The sequence below is a fragment of the Rana temporaria genome, chromosome 4, assembly GCF_905171775.1.
Source record: "Rana temporaria chromosome 4, aRanTem1.1, whole genome shotgun sequence".
In the NCBI taxonomy this organism is placed as follows: domain Eukaryota; kingdom Metazoa; phylum Chordata; class Amphibia; order Anura; family Ranidae; genus Rana; species Rana temporaria.
Window position 1 is genome coordinate 88,203,356 of NC_053492.1, and position 25,460 is coordinate 88,228,815.

At 45.0% G+C, this 25,460-nt stretch overlaps 1 protein-coding gene across 2 annotated transcripts; it reads left to right on the forward strand.

The window, feature by feature from the left end:
- Positions 1 to 4,930: 4,930 nt before the first annotated feature.
- On the forward strand, positions 4,931 to 25,460 carry YWHAQ (tyrosine 3-monooxygenase/tryptophan 5-monooxygenase activation protein theta). Of its 2 annotated transcripts, none has more exons than XM_040348620.1 (6): positions 4,931 to 5,055; positions 9,507 to 9,929; positions 18,903 to 19,026; positions 22,316 to 22,479; positions 24,069 to 24,164; positions 24,310 to 25,460. In XM_040348620.1, the coding sequence occupies exons 2-6, from the start codon at positions 9,624 to 9,626 to the stop codon at positions 24,367 to 24,369; spliced, it is 750 nt and encodes a 249-aa protein (XP_040204554.1). In that variant the 5' UTR covers positions 4,931 to 5,055; positions 9,507 to 9,623; the 3' UTR covers positions 24,370 to 25,460. The 2 variants fall into 2 exon arrangements, with proteins under 2 accessions (XP_040204554.1, XP_040204555.1); XM_040348621.1 differs by lacking the exon at positions 4,931 to 5,055 and adding an exon at positions 9,008 to 9,032.

Consider the following 25,460-nt stretch of genomic DNA (forward strand, 5'->3'; position numbering starts at 1 on the left):
GGCGCATGCTCTCAAATTTTTGCGTTTACATAGGACCCCATATATGTGGCCTCTTGGCGTTAAAGAGCCCACTCACCAAGAGGCCACATATCTACGAGCAGCCAGCGAGAAGAGGTTAAAGTTTTACAATGTTTTCCCACCTATTATACCTGGACAATGGTATGTTGTGTCTCCTGCCAGGCAGCCCATTACTTATCAACTGTTTGAGGCAACCACAAGCTTTATGACTACAGTATAGGTCATTTTATACATCAGCAGGGCCTGGTTAAAGTGTTTCTAAAGACTTATTGTGTTTTATTATTGAATTAATAAACATGTTATACTTACCTGTTCTGTGCAATGGTAATGCAGAACAGTGGCCCCAAACCTCCTCACCTGGGGTCCCCCACTGGTGCTCTTGGCTCCTCCACTTTACCGTCTGCCCTTATAGTAAGCTGCTTGCTATGGGGGCAGATGTGTTGGCTTGATCCAGACAAGGGCTGTGCATGTCTTTTTAATCACACCATGTGGCTCAGCCCCAGCAGAACACAATAAGGCTATGGGATTTACGTGGTGGAAAGAAAGTCGAATCATCTCTGGCTTGCCTTAAAATACAAATAAAGGCAATACTTTTTTATTTTAATATTGGATAGAGGGCATAGGGATTAGAACCCCTGTAAGTTTTTATTGCGGGCTGAGTCCATTAGGGAGATTCACCCTTTCTATTTGTTCTGTTTACCATTATCATTGGGGGGGACATTTTGAAGAGAAATCCTCCAATGGAGACACTAGTTGTTCCGATGACTTGGGGCCTTTAAGAAATCCCCTTGATTTGCTGGGATTATAGCCCTTTTTTTTTTTAACAGTGTAGAGTTTTATTTAAAGCAGAGTCCCAAAAATTGAACTTCCGCTTTACATTATGGTGACCCCCTGACATGCCACATTTGGCATGTCATTTTTGGGGGGGGGGGGGGATACCTCTTTTTAGAGGCACCCTTCTTCCAATTCCTCCCAGGGCAGTGCCGAAAGGAAGTTCACCTTAGCGAACTTGTGTGGGCAGTTTCTACAAGTGTAGGACAACTTATAAAAGGGAAGGGTATTGGTAAACTCTGTACTTCCACTTGTACCTATAGGCAAGCCTATAAAAAGGCTTACCTGTAGGCAGGCACTGTGAAGATCTCCTAAACTTACATAGATTATAAGATATTCAGAGTGCATGCACCAGATGACATCATCGGCATATGCGCTCTGAAGGTCTGGCTTATAATGCTGGACCTTCAGAACCCAAGCCAGAAACGGTGGCTCCCGTGCGCAAGTGACATCATCTCAGTTCCGGCCCATCACATAGCCAGAGCTCACGCACACAGATGACAGACAGGGGGAGCATGCCAGCCCTCTCAGTGGTGACTTTACAGTGCTGGAGGGCTTTGTTCAAAAGTTAGTATTTCATAATGAGCTAGTATGCTATTCATACTAGCACATTATGCCATTGCCTTGAAGGATTTTTGTTTTGTTTTTTAAATCGCCAGTTTACAACCGTTTTATTGGTCATCTCTCCACACGCAGTGGGAGGCATTGAAGCTTTTCAGCGTAGAATTTCTCCACATGCATAGTAGAACACAGAATCACATTTATCTGGCAGGTACCATCCCTTCCACAAGGCCCAGAAGTAAGGATGAGCTCCGGCGTGTTCGCATAGAACACGTGCGGAGCCCGCCAGGAAGTCGGCACCCGCGCTGCGCTAATTACAGCAAGGCAGACATTTCCCGATGCTCGGCTGCAGAGATCGGGAAATGTCTGCCTGGCTGTGATTAGCGCAGTGCGGGTGCCGACTTCCTGGCGGGCTCCGCACGTGTTCAATGCGAACACGCCGGAGCTCATCCTTACCCAGAAGCCAAATGACTGGATCCAGTTGAAGGGAGAGAACACCCACGTCACTAACTGTATCCACACCTTTCTAGTAACATTGTATAGCTGAGCATGACCAAAATACATGGAAGTAGGTGCCCACTTCTGTGCCACAATGAAGGCAAGTGTCTGAGGCTCCAGGGTATATGCGAGACAATTGTTGGGGTACATAAATAAACTCTATGGAGAAACTTCAATTTAAGGAACCGATCCCTAGAAGAGGTTTTAGAAATTGAATACACAGTCTTGCCAAACATCGGCTGTCAAAGTAGGGATGTCAGTCTGCCGTTTACTATATAGTTCTGCCATTTTGGGTAAAGTCATAGTTCTACTTTAAATGAGAAGTCCAGATTGAGCTTTTTAGGCTGGGTTTCTCCTCCGGTCACAGGAGTGCAATTTGTTTTGTACTCCTGTGACCCATTTTCACCGGAGAGCAGGGCTGGACTGGGACAAAAATTTGGCCCTGGACTTCATCCAGACTGGCCCACTTTGACAGGTCTCTCCCATGGCGGCCGGACAACTCCCGCCCATCCCCCGACCACCCAAGCCGCCTCTCCCTCTTCACTAGCCACTAGCTGTTCTACTTTATTAGAGTAGAACGGCTGGTACTGGTACTCTTATAGGCAGTACCAGTGGGAAAGTTAGACATTATTTCACCGGGGGCAAAGAATCAGTTCGGTGCTCCAACCTTATGGGACAAGATTGGGCAGAAGTGAGAAACTCCCAGTCCATAGCTGTTGAGTCAGCTGACTGTCCCCTCCCCCATGCTCCTCTGTCATCCCCCCTGCTCCTCCCCCTTCTTCTCTGTCCCCCCCCCAGGTGAGCGATGCGGGGAGAGAGAGAGGAGATGAGCACTGTGGGAAGGGAGAGACAGAGGAGCGGAGGGGGGTGGCAGTCCCCTGTCACTGAAGCCAGCCCACTGAGCCGCCGGCCCACCGGGAAACTCCCTGTAGTCCCAATGGCCAGTCCATCCCTGCCGGAGAGCGGTCTGAAGTCTGCTTTCCGCTGATGTCACTGCCATCAGTCAAGGCAGCGTGTCATCCCGACTTCCCAAGTCTGGATCCGCCAGCTGTCTTGACTGATGGCAGGCTCAGTGAGCCGCTGAGAAGGCCGCTCCCCGCCCCTCCACAGCTCAGCGCCCCAATGACATGGAGGAGCCATGCTGACTGATAGGCAACATCGCTCTGCTCAGGGAGGAAGAGGTTTGGTGGCTCGGTTCACAGTGCAGAGACGCCAGGTGACAGCTGCAGCATTAGTCTGAGGCTCCATCCACCAAGGCAAGTATGATTATGGGAAAAAAACAAAAACCCATACATCGCCTTTAAAGCGGGAGTTCACCCATAAAACAATTTTTCCCCTTAGCTTCATGCTCGTTTTGTCTAGGGGAATCGAGCTGTACTTACCGTTTACGAGATGCATCTTCTCCGTCGCTTCCGGGTATGGGTCTTCGGGAGCGGGCGTTCCTTCTTGATTGACCGTCTTCCGATGGTCGCATCCATCGCGTCACTAGTAGCCGAACGTGGGTGCGGCTCTATACTGCGCACCGACGTTCGGCTTCTTTCGGAAAATCGTGACGCGATGGATGCGACCGCCGGAAGCCTCTCGGAAGACTGCCAATCAAAATAGGAACGCCCACTCCCGAAGACCCATACCCGGAAGCGACGGAGAAGATGCATCTCGTAAACGGTAAGTAAAGCTCAAATTTTAAAACAACTAGCCGATTCCCCTAGACAAAACGAGCATGAAGCTAAGGGGAAAATGTGTTATGTACGGGTGAACCCCCACTTTAAAGGGTAAGACCACCTTTACAGAAAATCTGTAAGGTGAAATTACACTGGACCCCCTAAGCCCTAGCCACCCCACTGTACCCGAGGCTGGCGTTCACCCGCTAGGAGGCATCGGGTTGCAGCTTCACCGGTCCGGAATATGAAATCCCCACAGCGTAATATCCTATACGTACCTTGTAATGGAGGCATTCGTATTGGCTGGGCGATGACCAATCAGAACCCGCCTAGCCTGTCAGCGAGGGAGAGGAAGCCTCAGACTGGTAAAACAGCAACCCCAATGTCTCCTAGCGGGTGATCCCTGGCCTCGGATACAGCGGGGGTCCAGTGTAAGTTCATCTTAAAGATTTTCTGTAAAGGTGAACTTACACTTCAAGCCGGTCATAGACGGAGAGATTTTCTTTCCTGTGGTTGCAGGAAACCTCTTGATTCGCAGTGAACATAGCCTTTGTTAATGGGGGACTCACTCTAGAGGAGCCATTGTGTTCTCCAAGTAGTAGGGGGATGGGTACAGACATAGAACACAGTGATTACTGATAAAACCTATAGCTGCTGGCATAAAAACAAGCCAACGGGCTGGTTGGACCCAAGTTGATCGATGGGGTACAATCATCCTGCCCATACATGCTTCAAATCTCAGCCAGTCCCTGCTAAACCAGCCAAGATTCGAATTTGCTATGGGCTTTATACCCAGACATAAGAATGATGCAACCACATTGCAATCTCCCTCCCACGTGGTGCACTGTGCAGCAGCCTGGACAGCCCTTATACACAGATTCCCACGATGCATTGCGAAGATCTATGCGAGCACACATTGCATGGGCAGATAGAAGCCCTGGCACTAGGCCACAGCAATGACAATGCAGCAGAGCACCGTGCACTCGGTGCTGGTCAGCATACACGGGCTCAGGTGAAGAATCACTCCCCTCCTCCCCGCCTGCGGTGCAGCACCTCCGCTGCAGGAAACCCGCACCACGCCCTGCCTTCTAAACATGAGGAGCCAGAACTATAAAAAACGCTGCAACTCTGTTCCCACAGCAACAGTGACGTCATTCCACCCTGCACTCCATTGGAGGAAACCCCGTGCACCCAAGCCTTGTCCTTCAACCTAACCCAGCCCCTTTTAGCCCATCCCTCAGCTCCCGCGCTAAGTTCTCATTGGCTCACGGGGCTGAAGGAACACGGAATTGGCGGGTGTCCACCTCGGTGGTGATTGGCGGAGGCCTCTTTACTCTCACGCCCCTTTTGCCAACGCCTGGTAATTGGGTTAGGTAGAGCCAGGAGGATTTCTTGTACGCTGTGTGTGTGGTGTGGTTCCATCCTGTCCTCTGTCTTTTCCTCACAGCGCCGGCCAGCGGCTCACACGGCAAGGAGCGCCCACCAGGTGAGTTTGTCAGCACGGCCTCCCTCCATTCCCCGTTCCTTCGTGGCTCTGCGGTGGGAGCGGCACGCCTTATACCTCGCCGCTGTGTGCGTGCGCCAGACGCCATTACCGCCGCCTCTAAGCTGTGACCGGACATGGTGCCCGTGTAATGGCCGAATGTGCTCACACCGTTCCGGATACTCCTTGTGGACAGGGGGCAGATTATATAAGAGCACCTTGGCCTTCCAGGACACACGGCCATTGTGTCTGATAACCATCAATGGCCGCCTAGGCCGGGGGCCAATGTGGGAAGCCCCCCCCCCCTCCTCACTGAGGATATATAGAACTGTGTGCCCTCATAGGGCCCTCTTCTGGATGGATGTGTCATCATTGCTAAGCTCTATATTCCACTACAATGTGCTGCACATATCCACCCATCCCCCACCCCCCCCTCCGATGGGGTCCCCATGACACCTTCCTGTGCTGGAGACTGAGATGGCTCTGAGACTAATGGAGGTGTATGGAGAGAGAGAGATGGCTCTGAGACTAATGGGGGGTGTATGGAGAGAGACACACCTCTGAGACTAATGGGGGGTGTATAAAGAGAGAGCGACACCACTGAGACTAATGGGGTGTGTATGGAGAGAGAGCTCTGAGACTAATGTTGGGGTACATGCCCAGAGAGCTCTGAGACTAATGGGGGGTGTATGGAGAGAGAGCTCTGAGACTAATGGGGGGTGTATGGAGAGAGAGCTCTGAGACTAATGGGGGGTGTATGGAGAGAGAGCTCTGAGACTAATGGGGGGTGTATGGAGAGAGAGAGAGAGCTCTGAGACTAATGGGGGGTGTATGGAGAGAGCCCTGAGGCTAATGGGGGGGGGGTGTATGGAGAGAGCCCTGAGGCTAATGGGGGGGGGTGTATGGAGAGAGCCCTGAGGCTAATGGGGGGGTGTATGGAGAGAGCCCTGAGACTAATGGGGGGGTGTATGGAGAGAGCCCTGAGACTAATGGGGGGTGTATGGAGAGAGCTCTGAGACTAATGGGGGGTGTATGGAGAGAGAGCTCTGAGACTAATGGGGGGTGTATGGAGAGAGCCCTGAGACTAATGGGGGGGGGTGTATGGAGAGAGCCCTGAGGCTAATGGGGGGGGGTGTATGGAGAGAGCCCTGAGGCTAATGGGGGGGGGGTGTATGGAGAGAGCCCTGAGGCTAATGGGGGGGGGTGTATGGAGAGAGCCCTGAGACTAATGGGGGGTGTATGGAGAGAGAGCTCTGAGACTAATGGGGGGTGTATGGAGAGAGCCCTGAGACTAATGGGGGGTGTATGGAGATAGCTCTGAGACTAATGGGGGGTGTATGGAGAGAGCCCTGAGACTAATGGGGGGGGGGGTGTGGAGAGAGAGGGGGCTCTTAAGCTGGCCATACATTCTTCTTCAACTTTCCTTTTAGATTTACCAAAACCATATGAGATCACGCCTAAACACTTTCAATTTTGTATGCAACCAGGCAGGCCCTTCTACTACATAGTTGATGGTTAATATTAAAGGAAATTGTATAATGTATGGCCGGCCTTGGGCTAATGGAGGTGTATGGCGAGAGGGGGTCTGAGACTAATGGAGGTGTATGAAGAGATCAGGTTTTCCTGTTACATGGGCAGCAAATGGCTGAAGCAGGAGTAAACCTTATAAGAAAATCTTTCATATATATCACCTTACCAATTCTTGGATGTGATGGCTGCGTTTAGTCTAATTTTCATGTTGTGATCCAGTTAGTCTGTCTTTCAAAAGAACGAGCTGCCATGCAGAGGGATGAGATACCTTTTTATCACTGGGGATGCTTACAATGATCGGCTTTTATTTGTGTAAAACCTTTAAATCCCAAAAGGGAAAACAAAACTTTTTGCCATAACTGATTATAAAGTGTGAGTTCATTTTCCATTTGCTGGTGTCTACATTTGTTAGTAGTTGCGCCTGCCCCCCCCCAACAGACTGACACTGCTGCTGTCAAAGGTGGGGCACTCTAATGCAGGAGATGTTACTGGTCAGATCACCAGGTGAAAAAAATTGTGGGGAGGTGAGAGCAAATGCCGATCTAATTGGTAAGCTGCTATATCTTGCATTCTTGGCTTTGGATTAAATAATGTTCTAGCTCCCCTTTCAGGTTTGCAGTTCTGTTTGAAGTGTTTTCTTACACCCCCCCCCCCCCCCCATGGTAACCACTGCTGCCTAGACAGGAAGTTACAGGAAGATCCAACACCTTAGTGGTGTCACCAGAGGAGAGCTCCCATATACCAATACAATTTTTCTTCTTAGGGGGGTTAGTGGATTTTCTAGTTGGTTGGATCAAATTGGCTTCCAACAGTAGTGATATTGGGGGGGATTACAAAGCAGTATCAGAAATTTTCAGCCCAAATCTGACAAACCAATATTCTACAAATGTTTAAATGGGTGTTTTCCCTTATACAATAAAGTCTGATCTATGTAATATCTGTAGGTGTCTCTTTATGGTCTGGATGTGAGCAGGCGCATATTCCACTTTTGGGAATTGCACAGACCTACAGGGATGCCATGTAGAAGACCATTTTTATCTGACTCTGCCGAGGATTGGGCTAGGGTCCCTTACTAAGACAGGATAGAGGAGGGCACCCATGTGAAAGTGGCCTAGGATGTAGTGATCAGTCTGGGGTACCCTGTCAAGGCTGGATGAAGGGCACTTATGTGAAAGGGGTCTGGGGTACCCGAATGAGGATGGAGTGAAGGCGATAGGAAAGTCTCCACTAGGGACAAATAAGGACTTTGATTTGGGGAGTTCTGATCTCGTGAGCGAGATTTCCTGTTGGGTCCCATGGACAGGAAGTGAAGGGAAATCCTCAGGGTGGGCAAAACAGATTGAAAGGCACTCTGATGGTTTCTTAGCTCTTGCCTTCTCTAACCAAAACCTAGACATTTTACATTTAACAGCCCTGTTTGATCTGTTTGGAAAATAGAAATATGTTTAATTTTCGAGAGCTGGACTAGTCATGGTAGCCAGGACACCCTGGAATCTTCTCTGGCTATGAGGTTTAGATTGCATGCCAAACCTTTAATCTAAGCCCATAGTATTTTGTGGTTTCTGAGTCTTCAGATTGTCCTCAGCTTGTCTGTTGCACTAGGATGTTATTAGTGAGCCTGTCAGTCGAATACTTTGTGCCTTCTGTCATATGTGACACAGGCAGTTCTCTGGTTTCTGCATGGCTGCCTCTGGATGATGTGTGGGGATCTCCATCTCTGGATTTAGTCGCTCCCTCCAGTGGTAGGAGGGGGGATTCCTGCTCTGTATAATCCTTCAACATGCAGAATATTCCAGTCTGCCAATCATTACTGTTTTTATGTTGGATTTTTCTGCGTGGGCTGACGCTGGTAGTGGATGGTTAGCACTGTGCATTGCAGGTAAATCGCACGTGGGGTGTGAGCGATACAATCTGGTCACAAAAGTTATTTGACTAATCACAAATCTCTATGGTCTTTTAGCTGGTTCATTCCCGATATCTATATTTCATAGATTAGTGAGGGGAAATCTGCTCACAGGCATATTTGTGGCTCTGCAGTGATACAAAATCATTGTGTAATTACATGTTTTCTTATGGATATGGGTTACGTGTACATTTTTGGGTGCCTGTCTACTGACCGATAGAATGGCAGCCGTTGTCTTTGCAGACTTGGTGTGTCCCGCACTGTCAGCCCTGCGTGTTGCTGGTATGGGAAGCCTGGCTCCCCTGAGGGGTGGGAGGAATGGTGGAGGGAGAGGCAGGCAGGGCGGAGATGATTCAGGCAGCCTGGAGACAAAAGGCAGGGCAGCTTGATTCATTTCTGCTCCCTCCTCTAGTTCGGGTTTAATTTCTGAGCTCCTCCTGCTTCTGACTCATGCTTTAACTCTTTTTGCAAGCAGACACCTTTTGGAGGTTTTTGGTCCATTCCAGCCTGGTTTGCTTTTGTGCTAAAATGCTCGCTATGCTGTAAGGTAACTTTTTGTTATAGGTATTCTATACCAGCAATGTATGCAGTGTTTTACCTACTGTACAGTCACGTCGGTTCTGCCCTCAAGGAGCTTGCTATCTAAGGTCCCTATCATGCATAATGCACAGTTTTTCGGGCCAGTAAACCTACCAGCAAGTCTTTGGGCTTCCTTGGTTTCTTCCTATATCCTAAACAATTCAGGGAAATATACAAACTCCATGCAGATGTCCTCGACATGCTGAAAAGGAAGCTCTAAATAGTCCTGTATCTTTTAAATGCTGGGTATTTAATTTGATTAAAATAATCACTATGGTATGATTGTCAAATGTGTTTTCTTTAGTATATTATGTGCATGACTCCACTAAGATACTGATGGCTAGGTCTAAACATATTTAAACGAGTTTATTAAGTAGTTTGGAAGTGCTATTTTTTTTTTCTTTTCTGCTTTGCTTAATGAAGCTTACTTTTAATCTTACAGATTTGGTTCCCTGCTTGTAGTCAGTTTCCAACTACAACTCCTCACTTGAGTCCTTCACAGCTCTGATCTTCCTAATTTTATTTCCATCGCCTGTGTATACCAAATCACACAAAAGCCATGGCAGAAAAAACCGAAAGAACCGATCTGATACAGAGGGCCAAGCTGGCAGAGCAGGCAGAACGATATGATGATATGGCAGCCAACATGAAGGATGTAACAGTATGCGGAGCGGAGCTGTCCAATGAAGAAAGGAACCTTCTTTCTGTTGCTTACAAGAATGTGGTTGGCGCAAGGAGATCTTCTTGGAGGGTCATTTCTAGTATTGAGTCGAAGTCGGTTGAATCGGAAAAGAAGTCGCAGTTGACTAAAGAATACCGGGAGAAAATAGAGAGCGAGCTCAAGAGTGTTTGTGAGACGGTTTTGGTAAGTTGGTCATCCTGAATTGACCGAGAATAGGAATGGCTTCACAAGCAAGCAATCTTTTGCTTATTGTAGTAAAGTAAATTTTAGTCCCTCCCTCCCCTTTTTTTTTCCTTTTCTTTCTGGTGGACTCTTGGAAATCTAGTTGGTCACTACTTCCAAAGTGATTGTCATGGACTTCGATTTCCAAGTATGACATATTTTTACATAATTACAGCTTGTGCGTATATCATACTTGTGGGACATTGCTAGAAACTGGAAATCGCTGTAGAGGGAACCGCTACTCCCATGATTGGCACTAGCTTCCAAGTCCAATGCTGAGCGTCTACATTGCAGCACTCATTGGCTTCTCAGCACAGGCACCATTTGGATAATTGACATTTTCTCGATTGTTGCAAAGCATTCTCTAATTGAACAAGGTGGAGAGGCGGGGCAGTGACATCACCTCCCCACCTTGTTCAATCCGCGAATGCTTTGCAACAATTGAGAAAATGTAAGGCTTTCTCTGGGTGGTGCCCCCTGCCAAGTGGCTTACCTCCTGCCTTCAGAATGCAGGGTAGCTACTTGGTACAGAACCCTGGAGATAAGCACCCTTATTACAGCGACATTCTCTACTACAGCGAATTCCACCTTCCAGAAGTATCCCCCAAGCATGGTATACGCATAGTTTAAGCCGGGCCAATATAACTACATATAAAATGCCATACCTAGAATTAATTTTTGCAATTCAGAACCCTAAAGTCATTTAATTTTAAGGTGTATGTACAGTGGGACCACAACCTTTTTTCCTTTCCAATTCAGTGTTTTTGTAGAAATGAGAATATTTATTTTTAATTTTTTCCTTGTCATTTTGATATTTTATGACTTGTTAGTTTGTCCTGTGCATGGGGACAAGTATGAGGATAGGATCATGGAATAACCTTTTACAGTACCATCCACATCACTAAATCATTTTCAGTATAATTCCACTGTTTGAAGTAATGATGTCCTGATAAGTAGTGATATCTCCGATTAACCCCAAATGCTAGCATGTGAAAATCTCATGCTTTCAGACTTTTTTCAATCTCCAACCTGGTGATTTCTGCCAGTAATGCACCTCTCTACTTGCTGATTACAGCATCTTGTTGCTCTCCTGATTTGAACCAATACCCCCTCATAATTACATACAGAAGTAGGTGTGTTGGATTGCTTGCAAACTGATATTGTGGTAAATCAAATTCCTGTTCCTGGGTTTGTATATCCTTGAAAGTATGTATCTGTCTAGGCACAACTTTGCAGTTTTGGATAGAATGATTGGGCCGCATTCAGGATTTCCTGCAGATTTCTACAGGAGTCTAAGGCCCCTTTCACAAAAGTGATCAGACCATCCATTGCTCTCTATGGGTAGGCAGATGTCAACAGACATGTCTGTTTTGGGCAGATTGGATGCAGGCTGGTGTAAAACAGATGGGGATCCATCCGACCGCCCCATAAGGAACAGCGGGCTTCGTCCACTATCAGCCCTGCTGATGCAGAGTGGACACAAATCTGCCTGATCAGCACACAGATCCCTCGCTGAACAGGTGGATCTGCTGAAAAGGGCCTTAATCTGCAGAATTTTGCAGCTGGGAAAAAAGTCATTCTGTACAGCTGTGGCTGTTGGCTTTATAAACAGTGATGGGCTGACAGAAGCTGCAGCTGTTCACAAACCTGCACATGTATTTACATTCAATTTCCCGTGGACCTATGACTGGTCCAGGGGGCTGACAGATTGTGTCCATGGACGCTTATCTGTCCCTAGCCACAGGTCACTGCTGGAGATCGGTGAGACGTGGCTCCTGTTGGGCCGTCATTATTTTGTACAGTCTGGGAAGCTGCAGTTGTCTGTGATTTCAGCTGTAAGAATCCACTGCCAGACCTAAAATCGCCCATGTAATTGAGGCCTTGGAACCTCTTCAGGAACAACGAATGTTAAAGGTACAGTGACAGAAACCAGTACTCATTAATATCCCCCTCCCCGGCTAGACCTCAGCATAGTCTGTAGCTTCTGTCAACCCATCACTGTTTGTATAAGCCAACAGCCACAGCTGTACAGAATGACTTTTTTCCAGTTGCAAAATTCTGCAGATTAAGGCCCTTTTCAGCAGATTCACCCGTTCAGCGAGGGATCTGTGCGCTGATCAGGCAGATGACAGATTTGTGTCCACTCTGCATCAGCAAGGCTGATAGTGGACGAAGCCCGCTGTTCCTTATGGGACGGTCGGAAAGGATCCCCATCTGTTTTACACCAGCCTGCATCCAATCTGCCCAAAACAGACATGTCTGTTGACATCAGACCATCCATTGCTCTCTATGGGAAGGCAGATCACTTTTGTGAAAGGGGTCTGTAGTAAAAACCTAAGGGTTATTACTTCCCCATCCTGCTGTCTGGTGTAACACTTTAATGCACGTGATCGAGAAGTGGAAATTGCACATACAGTACCTGTAAGACCCCTTTCACGCTCAGATCAGTTTTTTCAGATGAACTGGATTGGACCATCCATTGCTGTGCATGGAGCGGCAGATGTCGGACATGTCTGACACCCACCGGCGTCCAATCCGGACCATCAAAGACAAATGGATCAAACGATCCATCCAGTGATTTGTATGGAAGCAGACAGGTGGTCAGTTTGTATCTGACACCCCAATAGAGAACAGCAGGCTGTGTCCTGCAGAGCGTAAATGGACCTATCAGCCTGCTAAGAGTCCCCCTCCCTCCATGTCCAAGGGGCCTTACACAGTTGTCTTTTACTTTTCTTTCGTAAGTCATCTTCTTGTGGTGGTCCTGTTTGTGCTCCCATAATGCATCAGTTTACCATGTTTAGATCATGTTTAATTCAGCTTGCCACACAATTGGTTTATCTTAGTAATGTTCTAATCTATTTTCCAAACAGCCTCTGCTCACAAGTGTGTGTGTGTGTGTGTGTGTGTGTGTGTGTGTGTGTTGATTTTAAACTGTGACCCTTCTAGGTCAGAAGTATATAATATAAGCTAGTTAATCCTGCTTAGAGGCTTCAACTTGCAAAATAATTGACTAAAGCCGGCTATCAATAAAGAGATACCAATGTTTGCAGGAAAGAAAATCCCCCCCCCCCCCCCCCCCCCCCCCTCCCCAACCTACTTTCACATGGTGATCATCCATTAACACATTTCCTGTCCTAGATGACAATGTTTGCTTGCTGTGTTGACACTAAAATCGCCTCCATGACATATGCAGAGGTGTTCTGTAGTGCTAATATACTTTCTAATGACATTGTTTTATGAGAGTGCAGAGGATTTCTGTCAGGCCCAACTGGTACTTTTTACACTTATCAAGCAGATGTAGAAAAATGCTTTCCCGTGGTAGACCAAAATGGAACAAACTACAATTCTTTAAGATTTACATTTTAATATTGTAAGGTGCTTTTGTTTTGTGTTCTGCCTGATAGTAGTATTTCTACACCTCATTTGCTCATTGAACATCATAGCTGAGCTTTCAGGATCCTCCACAGAGTTGCTGCTACCCTAAAGCTAAACATATCCTTCAAATGCCCTCGTTCAGTTGTTGCCTAGCTTGAAAAAGTGATGAAGATGGCAGACTTTCACATTTTTAGTGAGATTGCCCCTCAATGATGCATTATGGCATTTAATATCTAAAAAACCCCTTCTCCCTCCTATGTTCTGGCTACTCTGTATAATACTGCATTGTGCTGGCTGCATTCATGTGAGCAGTGCAGGAGTGGTGCCATGTGGCTGGATCAATAATCGCTGAAGCTGCATAAATCCTGCTGCCTGTAGTACTGCAAACAAGCATGCTGCGGATATACCATGTCAGTAAACCTTGCAGCAGAGTACTACACTGGAAACTGGGTGTGTCTCATGTTCCAGACCTCCAAGGTGCCTACATTGCTTTAGTTAACCATTTCACTTTGTTCAGATTGCTTTTTGATTGCAATCTTGCCCTTCAGAACGATTTGACTTTCCAGTTTAAGTGTAAAATTTCATATCTGCGCCCCTCTCTAGGCATGGTTGGCACATTCCCTGGCATTTATAAAGATTTGTGCAGACTTTTTTTTACCAAAAGTCTCTCATGCATGCCAAGTGGTGCAAAATGCTCTAAATTCATGAGCCCGTCTAGAATTTGTACTTGAATTAAAATACTTTGATTGCTGTATAAATGACATTGGCAGGGAAGGGGTTGAGTGTGTCCTAGGGAGTGATTATAACGGGGGGGGGGGGGGTGCAGGACTCACGAGTACACTCCTGTGGCGGGCTCGCCCTGTTGGCGGCACGCGACAGCTAGGCGGCAAATTCAAAGGGATGTACAGGTACGCCCATTTGCCTGGCAATGCCATTCTGCTGACGTATATTGGTGTGCAGGAAGCGTTTAAGTAACTGTAATAAGTCAAACGCTTCATGAATTTGATTTAATAAATACATTAACAAGAGGGATTAACGGCAACGTTATTGAATTCTACAAATTGTCTGTGGACTTTTTTTGTTAACCACTTAAGGACCGCCTCCTGCACATATACGTCAGCAGAATGGCACGGCTGGGCACATGCACATACAGGTACGTGCTGTGCTATTGTCCAGCCGTGGGTCGCAGGCGCGTGCCCGCGACCCGGTCCAAAACTGCGGGACCCGATCGCCGCTGGAGTCCTGCGATCGGGTCCCCGGAGCTGAGGAACACGGACAGCTGTGTGTAAACACAGCTTCCCCGTTCTTCACTGTGGCGGCATCATCGATCATGTGATCCCTTTTATAGGGGGACACAATTGATAACGTCACACCTAAAGCCACACCCCCCTACAGTTGTAAACACAGTTCAGGTCACACATAACCCCATCAGCGCCCCCTGTGGTTAACTCCCAAACGGCAATTGTCATTTTCACAATAAACATTGCATTTTAGATGCATTTTTTGCTGTGAAAATGACAATGGTCCCAAAAATGTGTCAAAATTGTCCGAAGTGTCCGCCATAATGTCGCAGTCATGAAAAAAATCGCTGATCGCCGCCATTAGTAAAAAAAATAATAAAAATGCAATAAAACTATCCCCTATTTTGTAAACGCTATACATTTTGCGCAAACCACCCGATAAATGCTTATTGCGACTTTCTTTTTTTTTTTTCAAAAAAATAGGTAGAATACGTATCGGCCTAAACTGAGATTTTTATATATATATATATATATATATATATATATATATATATATATATATATATATATATATATATATATATATATATATATATATATATATATATAATATATATTTTTTTGGGGGATATGTATTATAGCAAAAAGTAAAAAATATTAATTTTTTTTTTCAAAATTGTCGGTCTATTTTTGTTTATAGCGCAAAAAATAAAACCCGCAGAGGTGATAAAATGCCACCAAAAGAAAGCTCTATTTGTGGGGGGAAAAAAGGACGCCAATTTTGTTTTGGGAGCCATTTTGGTCCGGGTCTTAAGTGGTTAAATGGCTGCTAGGGAGATCCTGTATTCTATTGCAGTTTCTTGGCCTGGACAGGAGGGTGTAATGTGTGAGCTGTCTGGTACGTGTCAAACGTCCTGTACAATAGTCGGTAGCAAGACAACCTACCAGGGCTCACTGATCTGCGGTGACAGGGCTATTGGTTTTTGGCCTCTTGCATACTGCAGTTTGAAAAGGCTCATTACAGGTGTTTTTTTGTTTTTTCTGAGCTAATGTACAGCCCATTAATTTTCACACAGGTGTGTTCTTCAGTAAAAAAAATATGGGGAAACCGCTTTTTGGTCAGTAATTTGCTCATGCGCACAAATGGCCATTTTAACATACTGTGCAGAACATGAATGAGTTTTTGTACATTTGTACGAAAGTGCGCATGAAAATGCATAAGCACATATGCGTAAAAATGCGTGAACACTTATACGCACAAATGCATAACAAAAGTCTGAAAGTAGATGCTCAAACTGTGATACTGGTTTCTGCCTGAGGTTTCCCCAGCTTTGTCCAAACTCACCATTTTAGACCCCTTTCACACTGGAGCGGTTTGTAGGCGATATTGCGTTAATGGCACCTGCAAACCGACCCTAAACAGCCGCTGTTTTCTCCAGTGTGAAAGCCTGAAGGCTTTCACACTGGCGCGGTGTGCAAGCAGGGCGGTAAAAGTCCAGTTGGCCGCATCTTTGGAGCGCTGTGTATACTGCTCCTTCACTGCTCCTGCCCATTGAAATCAATGGATACCGCCGGCAATGCGCCTCCTGCAGAGGCGCGTTGCAGGTGGTTTTAACCCTTTCTTGGCCGCTAGCAGGGGTAAAACCATCCTAGCGGTCGAATGGCACTTCAAAACTAAAAATATCAGCGCTTTACTGCTGACGCTGCTCCCGCCCCAGTGTAAAAGGTCTAAAAGTGACAGGAAAATCGGCTTTAACTTGCCAATTCTCTTTTCTGCCAAGATGGCCCTTCCTAACCCTCTGGCATTGGACTCTTGGCATCCTTGTCTCCAGTGCAGGGCTATTGTTCCTGCATCAGTCTTTGACCTGAGACTGCAGGTGCATGGGGAACAAGATACTTTGGGTCTGTTCTAGCATTGTAGGGCACTCCAGGAGTAGAGGTCTGGGTAAATCTGTTTTTACCAAGCCCCATAGATAGATGAGTAGTTTAAAGTGGTTGGTTCTAAAGGCTGGTGTGTGATTTTTACTTTTGGGGGGAGGCCTTAAAGTGGAGTTCCACCCATAAATATAACATTACATTACAGTAGTTTTAAAAAAATGTCAGTCCTTTAAGAAAAATTTTTTTTTTTTTTTTTTTTTTAGATGCCTTCAAAGTGTTGTTGCTAGGCAGAATAGTTAATCTTCCCTCTTCCTGCACCTAGGTGCTTAACCTACACCACACAGACTCCTGGGAATATAGTGGGTGTAACTTTCCAAGAGTCTGTGCACTCCCCAGTCTCGAAGAATCATGTGACTTGGACAGTACAGGTGCTGAAACCTGATCGGAAACCTATTACACTGCTTGTGCAGCACTGAGCATGTGCAAGATCTGCAAGGCTGAAATCCAGGAAGTCATGCAGTCTGGCTTCATGATGCCCACACTTAAGAAAGATGGCCCCAGTCAATTTCTATTTTATAAAATGTCTAAATGCTGTAATAACCAAACAAAACGGACCTTGGTTTACAGACTAACTTTCAAAGAATACATTAAGCTTGTGTATTACAGGGGTATTTATATATAAAAAGTGAAATTGTGTCGAACTCCGCTTTAAATGCCTTTCCTGCAATAAGGTTAACGCCCCACTCGTCGCCTTGTTCAGCTTTGAAATGAGATGCAATGCACAGCTGTTCAACATCTATCTTCGCCCTCGTTTTGAGATTATTAGCAGTCAAAAACTGCTCTACCACTCATATGCAGACGACACGCAACTATATTTCTGCATTTGCAATAAAAAGGATCATCACCTCAATCTAGAGACATGCCTCTCTTTGATAGATAACTGGATGACAAAGAGTTATCTTAAACTCAACGGAGCGAAAACAGAACTTCTCCTGTTTCACGCCAAACGTTTGAATCAACCTGCAACAACTTTGACCCCCCTGCCCATTCTGGGCAAAATCATCACCCCTAGCGCCAAAGTCAAAAGTCTTGGGGTCATCTTCGACTCTCACATGACAATGGACGCACAAATAGGGTCAGTAGTCAGCGGATCTCACATCTGCTGCGCCTACTACGCAGACTTACTCCTTTTATTCCCAAAGAAGACATAGCGGTCGTGGTGGGATCAATTGTCAACTCCAGACTGGACTATGCAAATGCCCTTTACCTCGGACTCCCCAAGTACCAAATCGCTCGTCTACAAGTCGTTCAAAATACGGCCGCTAGACTTGTGACTGGGAAAAAACCTTGGGAATCAATCTCACCCTCACTGAGAGCCCTTCACTGGTTGCCAGTAAAAGACGGAATCACTTTTAAAGCACTCTGTCTAACGCATAGAGGTATCTATGGGAATGCTCCCCATTATCTATGCGAAAAAATAAAAGCTCATAATCCCAATCGCATTCTGCGATCCACCAATCAAAATCTCCTCCAGATACCGAAAGCCAACTACAAGTCTAAAGGAGATTCGCGGTCCAAGGGCCTAGACTATGGAACGCTTTACCAACCAGCATTCGGTTGGAGGAGAACCACTTGGCGTTCAGGAGAAAGATCAAAACTCATCTCTTTTGATACCAAAGGAGACAGGAACAACAAGCGCCCAGAGGCGATTAAGTTTGCATGTGTTGCGCTATATAAGTTTTCATTCATTCCAGATTCTGGCTGCTTCAGTTTTGACATTCCCCTCATAACACTATATAATCTGAACAAGCCAAAAACTACTGCGTGCATTAATCCCCCCCCCCCAAGCTGAAGTGATTCTCCCAGGTGCTTGCCTTGAATTGCCCTGCTCCTTGCATGAATTGTCCAAAAAAAAATGCAGATGTCACTGAAAGAACTTATTTTTGGGCAATTGTATAATGTGGGTCATGCTGGGGAATGTAACAGGTGATGGGGTACCCCTACCATGATGGAGGTATGGGTTGCTTCATAAGTTGAAGAACAAATATTTAGGGCCTGTCTAGAAATGTTAATGATGCATACCAAGGTGGCAGGACAAGACATGGAAGATACTGTAACTAGTCATTTGCCCTCTGTTTTTTTTTTTTTGGACTTTAGGAGTTTTTGTGTAACTTTTGTCTCGCTAGTGTACTTGGTTGTCTTGCCTGTGCAAAACACTTAAATTCTATTGACCTCAAGTGACTGGATTATAGGTCATTGGAAAGTAAGTGTGCCATCAAGTGTATAAATAAGACTTGCATGTAGGAAAAACTCTTGAAGGTGGGGGGGATATGGTGAACTTGGTTGGATGAGGCACTGAAAAAATTTTGCAAGATACTTCCAGGTTTTAAGGTTTGTGTTGTGGTAACTTTTTTTTTTTTTTTTTTTTTTTCCTTTTTAGAATCTGCTTAAGGAGTACTTGATTCCTAAAGCCACACAACCAGAGTGTAAAGTATTTTACCTGAAGATGAAAGGGGACTATTACCGGTACCTTTCAGAGGTGGCGACTGAGCCTGAGAGAACTGGTGAGTATTTTTGGAAGTCACTGAAGGTGACCTAAATGCCTATCTTGAGTGTACCCCTATAACCCAACAATAGACGTGCATCCAGATCGGTGTGGGGACAGCCTATTATGTTTAAGCAGTGGATCTTGTTTGGGCAGTCACCTTGGTAATTGGTGCAATGTATGTAGTTGGCCACAGGGTTACTTTACAGGTCCAGGGCTGTGCTCCATTGAGGTTACCAGGCCCTAAAGACCCCTCCAGCCGTATCCCCATCATGACAGGTGAGGGAGCAGCAACTTGGAAAAGTAAAACAGATAGATCTATATATCTATTTTTTTATTTTTTATTTTTAGACTTGCTGTACACCTACTGTAGATATTCGTCTCATATTTCCGCTACTTGCTATACTTTTTTTTTTTTTTTTTTTCTTCTGATTTACGATTGCAATATACATGTCACACAGCATGGCGCAAGAGCAATCATTTTTGCACCAGACCACCTCTTAACGCTAAACTGGTGACCTGTAGGCAGGGTGGATTTGATTTAAACCAACTCTCTTTAAATGTTAATTTTTAACCACTTCCTGCCCAACCTATAGCAGAATTCTAGGTGGTGGTTCAGTTATCCTGACCGGGCGGCATATGACGTCCAGCAGGATAACGGCTGCCGCATGCATCGCAGCGTTTGGTGCGGTATGTCACGGCTCTTTACCATGTGATCAGCCGTGTCCAATCAGTTGATCACTTTGTAAACAGGAAGAGCCGCCGATCGGCTTTTCCTCACTCGCATCTGATAATCATGAGTAGAGCCTATCTGCTCTCTCCCGACGGGGGTCTGCCATGGACCACCAGGTATGCTACACCATACCACCAGGGAAATGCCAATCGGTGCCCAGGCAGCTGCCAGTGATGCTTATCAGTGCCACCCATAAGTATCCATGAATTCCCACCATCACTGCATATCGCTGTCACCCATGGGGCGCGCACACGGGAATGTCTGTGACTGCTGGGTCCGGAGGACCTGGCGCATCACGGTAAATCGCCGCTGATGGCGGTTTACCACGTGATCGCTCCGTCCAATGACGGCGCGATCACTTGTAAACAAACTGGCGTCGTGATGACACCGGTTCCTCCCTCCCCTCTCTGTACTGAACGGTACAGTGTGAGGGGAGAGAGCGGATGCAGCACGAGTGCTGTGGGCTGGATCTGTGACAAATGCAGTCACAGATCCAGCCATCCATCCCTACATGCTCAGCTATCCCTGCACATACTCTGCAATACCCCGCACTATTCTGCAATACCCCACACTATTCTGCAATACCCCGCAACATCGCCTATGGGGATTTTTAAGTAGCGAAGTTTGGTGCCATTCCACGAGCGTGTGCAATTTTGAAGGGTGACATGTTGGGTATCTATTTACTCAGTGTACCTTCATCCTTCACATTATGCAAAAGAATGAAAAAAAAATTACTAAATTTGTTACATTTTATAACAAACAAAGAAATTCATTTTTTTTTTTTTTTTTTTTTTTTTTTACATAATTTTCAGTCTTTTTTCTCTTATAGCACAAAAAATAAAAACCCCAACGGTTATTAAATACCACCAAAAGAAAATAAAGTGGATTAAAAAAAAAAAAAAAGACCACCAAAAGAGAGCTCTATTAATGTGGGGGAAAAAAGGACGAAAATTTCATATGGGTAAAATGTTGTATGACTGAGTAATTGTCATTCAAGTTGTGAGAGCACCAAAAGCTGAAAATTGGTCTGGTTATTAAGTGGGTTCACGTGCCTGGTGGTCAAGTGGCTAAAATGGCTTGTAAAGATGCCTTGCCTGTATAACCTTTTGAAGAAGGGTATCAGTGGTGTGGCACTTGACAAATTCAGAAATCACGAGGCGGGGTCTGTCTTCAGTGGAAGGCCCCTCCAAGTTAAGCTGAATACCTGCCATTTACCTACCTCAGTGTTTTCTACACTTTGCAGTAGGAGGCAAACCGGTACAATTTGTTTCTGTGCCATTTTTGGCATGTCCAATGTGTCCAGAGTGTCCACAATGGTACCAGGTACTTTTTTGATTTACCAAAATAAAGTTTGCCCTCCTGCCTTCCCGGTGTCTGGAATATCTAAGGCCTTATTTTAAACCTGGCCTAGGCAAAGGTTCTCTTTCTGACAAATGAGGTGTCCTTTAGCACCCTGCTCCATGAGATTCCTAGGCCTTATGGTTGCCTTGCTGAAAGCTGTTCCACTCAAGACCCCTCCAACACAACATTCTGCTGGCCTGGAACAAACACTGTCCATCCTTGGACTTGCTATACTGCTTTCCAGTCTAGCAAATAACTTCCTCGCTTGAATTACCAGTCCATCATAGGAGAATAAGAGTCCATTCTTGAGGCCGTAAGACGCCTGCTGCACAAGCTCCCTGTAGTGTTTAAAGTGGTTTGAAAGGAAAAATTCACCTTCCAATTCCCCCAGTAACAGTGCTTGCCAGGACAAGGGTGACTTGCCTCATGCAGTTGAACCATGTGAGCACTGTTTGCCTTGGATGTGGTTTGTCCTTGGCTTTACTTGTGCTTTAGCAAGCTGATTTCATACCATATTGTGACCTGATATTGGGGGGGGGGGGGGGGGGTTCCCAGACTCTTACCAATCTGTTTCTTTTTTTTCCAGAATAATAGTTTATTCAAGAGATAAAACAGTATAACAGGATATGCAGTACATTCTATACATTTTTGCAGTAGCAGAAAGCATATACAGTACTGTAATATAGACCGTATCGCAGTACGGTAAAATGGACGGTTATTACTTAATCTTAATGTTGCTAATAAACATAAATTGGAATGTGCAAAAAGCCAACTGTGAAATAGGTAATAGCACCTCCATTACCAATCTGTTTCTGCCTGGATTGGATACACCTGCTTTAACACTACTGCAGTGCACTTGAATGGTATCAAGATGTATGGCTTTGACTCTATTTTCTAAAAGATGATCATGGTACAGTTTATAGCAAAACCTCACATGGTGTTAAATGGCGTGGAATTGACTGAATTACCTGTTGCCCAGAATTTTGTTTTAGGGGATTTGGGTTATGAAAGAAGCTAGCATTACTTTGACAATTTGCTTGGATGATCTATGCTCTTCTTTAGCACCTTAGACATTGCTAGACTGGGGAGAGGGTGTGTGGGTGGCTTTTGTTTCCTAGCTGCTTTTTACTGGAGGCTCAATGAGCCATTTCCAAGCTTGCTCATATCAATTACAATGTGAAATACTCTTTCTGTATCATGCTGTAACTGCTTTGTTTGTTTTTTTCCTTTACAGAGACAATAGAACTCTCACAACAAGCTTATCAAGAAGCATTTAACATCAGCAAGGAGAAAATGCAGCCAACCCACCCTATCCGCTTGGGCTTAGCCCTAAATTTTTCCGTTTTCTATTATGAAATTCTTAATAGCCCAGAAAAGGCTTGTTCACTAGCAAAGACTGTAAGTACTGACCTGCAAATATTTTATTCTAACTTATTTTAACCCCTTAGGAATTTTTCACAGGCTTGCAGGTCTTGAGTTTTGCAGTTGAAGTGCTCTCATTCGAACACTTCATTTTTTGAGGCTCGTATAATGATATGCATGTACTCAGCCGGTATTGTCAGTTGCAGTGTTGGAAAGTGTGCTGCCTGTAGTATCAGGCATGAATACAATATTTTCCAGGAGTTCTTTAATGCATTGAAGACCCTGTCAAGTCTCTGATTTATACTAGAAGTGGAAGACTGTGTATACGTGTCGCACGCTGCACACCGGTTCCCTTCTCTAACCCCCTATGTCACATCACAATCTTCGTAACACTGATGCTTATTTTTCTCGAGCAGGCCCTATTCATCTTTAAAATCGATCTTTCATGTAATGGTTAGCAGTATAGATGGGGGGGGGGGGGGGGGACACTTTCACTTTATCTTCTGTTTATTACAGGTACTTTGTATAGCACGCAGCCCTTTACATATATTATACATTTACATTAGTCCCTGCTCTCAAGAAGCTTACTGGGTTCCCTAAAACCCCTTTCACACTGAGGTGGTATTCATTCAGTAATTTCAGTGTGGCTTTTCACACTGGGGCGGTGCGCTTGTGGGACATTCTGTAAAGTCCTGCAAGCAGCATCTTTGCGGTGGTTCAGGAGTGCCGTATACAACGCTCCCAAACTGCCCTGCCCATTGAAATGAATGAACAGTGCTGCCAAAGAGCTTTGGCAGTGCTGACACAGGCGCTGTTAACCCCCTTCTTTGGGGCTAAAAATGCCCCGCTACCACCGAAAAGCGGCACTTTACAGTGGGTCAGCCCCAGTGTGAAAGGTCTAAATATCATTCATACAAAGACTAGGGCCAATTTAGAAAAAAGCCAGTTAACATATCGGCTTGTCTGTGGGGTATTTTTAAGTGGAGTTTCCATCCCCAAATTATTATTTTTTTCATTATTGTGCTCATTAGACCTAAAAAAAAAACAATTTTACTCCTCTGGAAATGCCTGTTGCTATGCGGTCCCACAAAATCTTTGGAATCACCTAGGATTCTGACATCTCCCTCTAATGCTCCAGGGAAATGTGTCATTTCCCAGGATGCAGTGCTCTACCCAATTCTCACTCCCCATCAAAGACTTCCAGGAAGTAAGTGCCTGTGGGCTTCACAATGCCCACAAGCAAAATGACAACGGTGTGGACATAGTTATTCAAAAAAGATGGTTTTATAAAACTATGCGGAGCGGCGGCGGATTGTAAAATAGTAAGTGACTGGATTTTTATTATAAAAACGCATGATGAAAGGACATGCATGTAAAAAAATGCTAATTGTGGTTTGAACCCCGCTTTAAGGAATAAAATCCACGCAGGCACAGGGAGAACTCCAAACTGCTGAAATATCCATTTATGACTGGGGGGGGGGGTGGGGGGGTGGAATTGTCAAGCATAAAGACCAGCTTTCTGAATGTATTTGTCCCAGATTTAGTTTGTACAAATCCTTAGTTTTTTGTTTTTTCCCCTCATTTTGACAAAGTATTGCTAAAATATTTGGCATTTCTCTTGATAGGCATTTGATGAAGCCATCGCAGAACTAGACACCCTTAATGAAGACTCCTACAAAGATAGCACTCTTATCATGCAGCTACTTAGAGACAACTTAACAGTAAGTTTTTTTTTTTTTTTTTTAACACTATGGTTGTCATGTTTGAAATTCTTGGACTTCTGTTCTAGTAGTTCAACTGCAAGGGCAAATATGTGAATGATCCTTGCACTGTTGTAATCATGGACAACTTTATTTTTTCTTTAAGTTATGGACGTCGGACACCACTGAAGGCAACGATGGCGGTGAACCAGAGGAGACCAACTAACTGGTGCAGTGCAGCACACATCTTTCCCCGAACAACCCTTTTTACACGTCTCCATTCCTAATCGCTCCACGTGGATTTCCTATAGCAAAGAGTCCATCCATGTGTAACGGAAATAAAGTTTTTAGTTTCTTCACGCTGCAGCTTTGGGAAACTCCTTTTTTGTTTTAATTTTTTTTTTTTTTATGTTGAGGTCGTTAACTTTTTTTGGGTGTGCGGTTACTGCTGTAGAGAAGTATTAATGGTTTCACTTCATGCTAAAATTTAAAAAATATATATATATAGAAAATGCACATAAGTAATTACAGGACACTTATGTCAAGGACTTGAAATTTTTCTCATATTTAAATAGAAAAATTTGAACCACCAGTTTTTGCAACTGATGTGTTGTGTATTATAATGTACAATGTAGAAAACTGCTGCAGCCAATTCTGGTTGTGGTGATTACCCTCCCCCCTTTTTATTGGTTGGGCCCACAATACTTTTATTTTGCAAAGCTTTTTTTTTTTTTTGTCTTCCCCATTTTTCCACCCTGTAAAAACCCAAAGTTGTACATTCAGGGGTAGTGAAGGCAATTAAATATTGGGTGTGGCTATTGAATTACATGTAATTGCTGTTAGCAGGTTCTGTGTACTTTCTATCTAGCAGCTGTTCATTGAAATCAGTGGCTGCTGACAGCAAATGTGGGAAACTTCCCCCCCTTTTTCTTCCTTGCTGCTGTTCAGTTGACAAACCTGTGCCTATTCCAATAAACCCTTCATTACACTCCTGGCCTTGTTGTCCTGGTGTTCACTTGGCATGTAACAGATGCATGTTATGCACACAGTAATCTGCGGTGTAATCATTTCAGTACACTGGAACTTCAGGGTTAAAGGAAGCCACTTAAATAGTTTTTGAATGACACGTTTATTTTTACAACTTCCAGATGTATTCCTGTAATGAGGGTGTCGCATTTTATCCTGTGATTGTTTGAACACCTCAGTTGGCTTGTTTCTTGTCATTGTAGTTCCACATGAGAAGAAAAAAATCTTGTGCAATTTATCCCTTCTGTTATTGGAAATTATGTATGACAATAAAAGACATTTTGTAAACCA

Coding starts and splice junctions, on each gene's coding strand:
- YWHAQ (XM_040348620.1), top strand. CDS start 9,624: ATGGCAGAAAAAACCGAAAGAACCGATCTGATACAGAGGGCCAAGCTG. Junction 9,930..18,902: donor GTGTTTGTGAGACGGTTTTG/GTAAGTTGGTCA, acceptor TTTCCTTTTTAG/AATCTGCTTAAGGAGTACTT. Junction 19,027..22,315: donor GACTGAGCCTGAGAGAACTG/GTGAGTATTTTT, acceptor TTTCCTTTACAG/AGACAATAGAACTCTCACAA.